The sequence below is a fragment of the Rhea americana genome, unplaced genomic scaffold (genome assembly GCF_003343005.1).
Source record: "Rhea americana isolate MKP2758 unplaced genomic scaffold, rheAme1 scaffold_93, whole genome shotgun sequence".
NCBI lineage: Eukaryota > Metazoa > Chordata > Aves > Rheiformes > Rheidae > Rhea > Rhea americana.
The window spans coordinates 224,685-226,877 of NW_028187122.1; the positions used below are offsets into that span (position 1 = coordinate 224,685).

Below are 2,193 nucleotides of genomic sequence, written 5' to 3' on the forward strand. Positions count from 1 at the left end.
GGGAAGGGGGGGCGCCGGGGGCCGCCGCTCTCCTTACCTGCCCAGGATCTTGCTGACACAACCGTGGCTGACCCGCAGCTGCCGGGAAATGTCACAGGGTCGCACCCCCTGGTGAGCCAGCTCCACGATCCTTTGTCTCACCACATCAGGTAGGGGCCTGCCGTTCACAAACACCCCCCCGAGCTGGTTCACACCCCCGTGCCCTGCTGGGGAAAGAGAAATAAAAAAAACACAACAACCCACGCACACCAGAAACAGACCGTTAGTCGTGGATTCTTCGCCACTCGTACTGCAAAATCTCCAGTGACTAGAGATGGATGGAGGTGATGGCTGAGGGTCGAAAGGGGGAAAGAGGAGGCAGGAGGGAGAGAAAAGGAGAGATAGAGAGGAGAAAAAAAATGAGAGAAACAGGAAAAAAAGAAAAAGAGAACGAAGGAAACAAAAATAGAGATGGAGAAAGAGAGAAAAAGGAGAAGGAAGGGAAGAAGAAGAAAAGAAAAAAGAAGGAAAAGAAAAGGCGCGAGAGAAAGAGAGAAAGCGGAGGCAGAAGAGCGGGTTTTCCCGAGGCAGGGGCTCGCTGGGGTTTGCCCCTGGGCCCGCCGCCTGCCTCCGGCCGGCGAGCGCCGTGCCCGAGCGGGCGGCCGCGCCGGGGCCGCTCCCGCCGCCGGGCCTCGCCGGCACCTCCGTCCCCTGCTAAGTCACTCTACCCCGCCCTCAACTTAATGACACAAATCCAGGCTCTTAAAGTCTTTGGGACTGACCGTACGCGCTCATTTATAAATAATGATCTCCATATAGATGCATAACAACAACATACCAGAAGTGTTTGGGGAGAAATCCGATTAAAGTCTATAGCTCCCCCCTCCCCGCCCCGCCCGCCTTTGCCGGAGCAAAAGTCTTGCCACGGGTCAGCCGCTGCGGCTGGCCCAGGCTGCAGGCTGAAAGGGAAGAAAAGGCTCCGGGCGAGCCGCTGCCCGCTGCCCTTCGCGGCGGGGCCGCCGGGCTCCGGGGCAGGAGCCGCGGCCGCGGCTGGAGCGTGAACTCCGCGGCCGGGGCTGGTTTCCCCCGGCGCCGGTAGCCCCCGGGCAGGGCGTGGGCCCGCCCAGCTCGGCCCGGCCCGGGCCGGCCCGGGGTGGCGGTGACGCAAAAATGCGCTTTGCTTTCCTCTTTCGGGCGATTTAGGGGAACTAGAAAAACAAACATCGGGCCGTTTCATGACACCGGTGGAGAAAGCTCCGAAGGGAAAGAGAGCGGGGCACATCCTTTTAGAGGAAGGACAAGGGTTCTCTGAGGAGGGAAAACAAAAGATGACAGTGGTGGCTGTAACCCCACCATGAACCAGGGACCTCCTGGCCACGCTCGGAGAGCTAACCTCCCCGGACTTCCCATTACCTCTCCATGACACTTCACTAATGCTCACACAATGGCCAACTGAGCAGTTTAAGTAAAGATATTTTAACCTGAACTAAACATTGTCTCCAGACAATAGGATGCAAAGCAACATCTGGTACCACACATAAACAGTGCTGCGCAACAGCATATGCTCGACGTCTGGAAGTTTATGTCAACACTAAGCAGACGAGGATGCTGCTGCTCGGCATGAAACCTTAAATGGCTCTTTGCTTGGGCTTCYGAGGCAAGCATCCCGGACCCTTCCTCCCTGGCCATCCTCTTCAGCTTGACGCTCAGCCCAGAGAGACATCTCGGAGCCCATCCGCCTCCTGCCGCCGGTGAAGAGTGCCACGGGCAGAGTCCATGGTCCGGCCTGGCCCGGCCCGGCCGCGCTCCCCTTGCCCGCCACAGCTCCCGTGGGCCCGGCTCGGGCGCAGCCGCCGGCGGAGGTGGCCGGGGCTGAACTACCAACGTCGGGGAAGCGCTTCTTTAAAGAGGAGGCTCCAGGCTAATGAAACGACGGGAGGTGACTATTGCAAACAGCTGTTCCTCATACATATTTCATTACACAATCAGATAATGCGTCTTACCACCTTCTCAATTATTCACAGATAAACATTTTCAAGACGTTTTGACATCTGTCTTAGGGCCTGCTATTAATTTAGTAATCACTGTGGTTAAAAATGTATGGGGCTGCACCTCGCAAAAAACTCCAGTTTCCCTTACGAGGACGACTTCTGTAACGCCTCGCCCTACGAAACCCCTCAAGCCTCAGAAACCCCGAGAAGGGAAGGGAAGGGA

The 2,193-nt window shown here is 57.3% G+C and overlaps 1 protein-coding gene across 1 annotated transcript in view; it reads right to left on the reverse strand.

Annotated features, from left to right (window-relative positions):
- PAX2 (paired box 2) overlaps positions 1 to 2,193 on the reverse strand; it is an 85,199-nt gene that overhangs the window by 79,912 nt on the left and 3,094 nt on the right. The window contains exon 2 of the mRNA XM_085324835.1: positions 38 to 203. Within this exon, the coding sequence (XP_085180961.1) occupies positions 38 to 203 (166 nt within the window). The remainder of the gene's footprint in view (positions 1 to 37; positions 204 to 2,193) is intronic.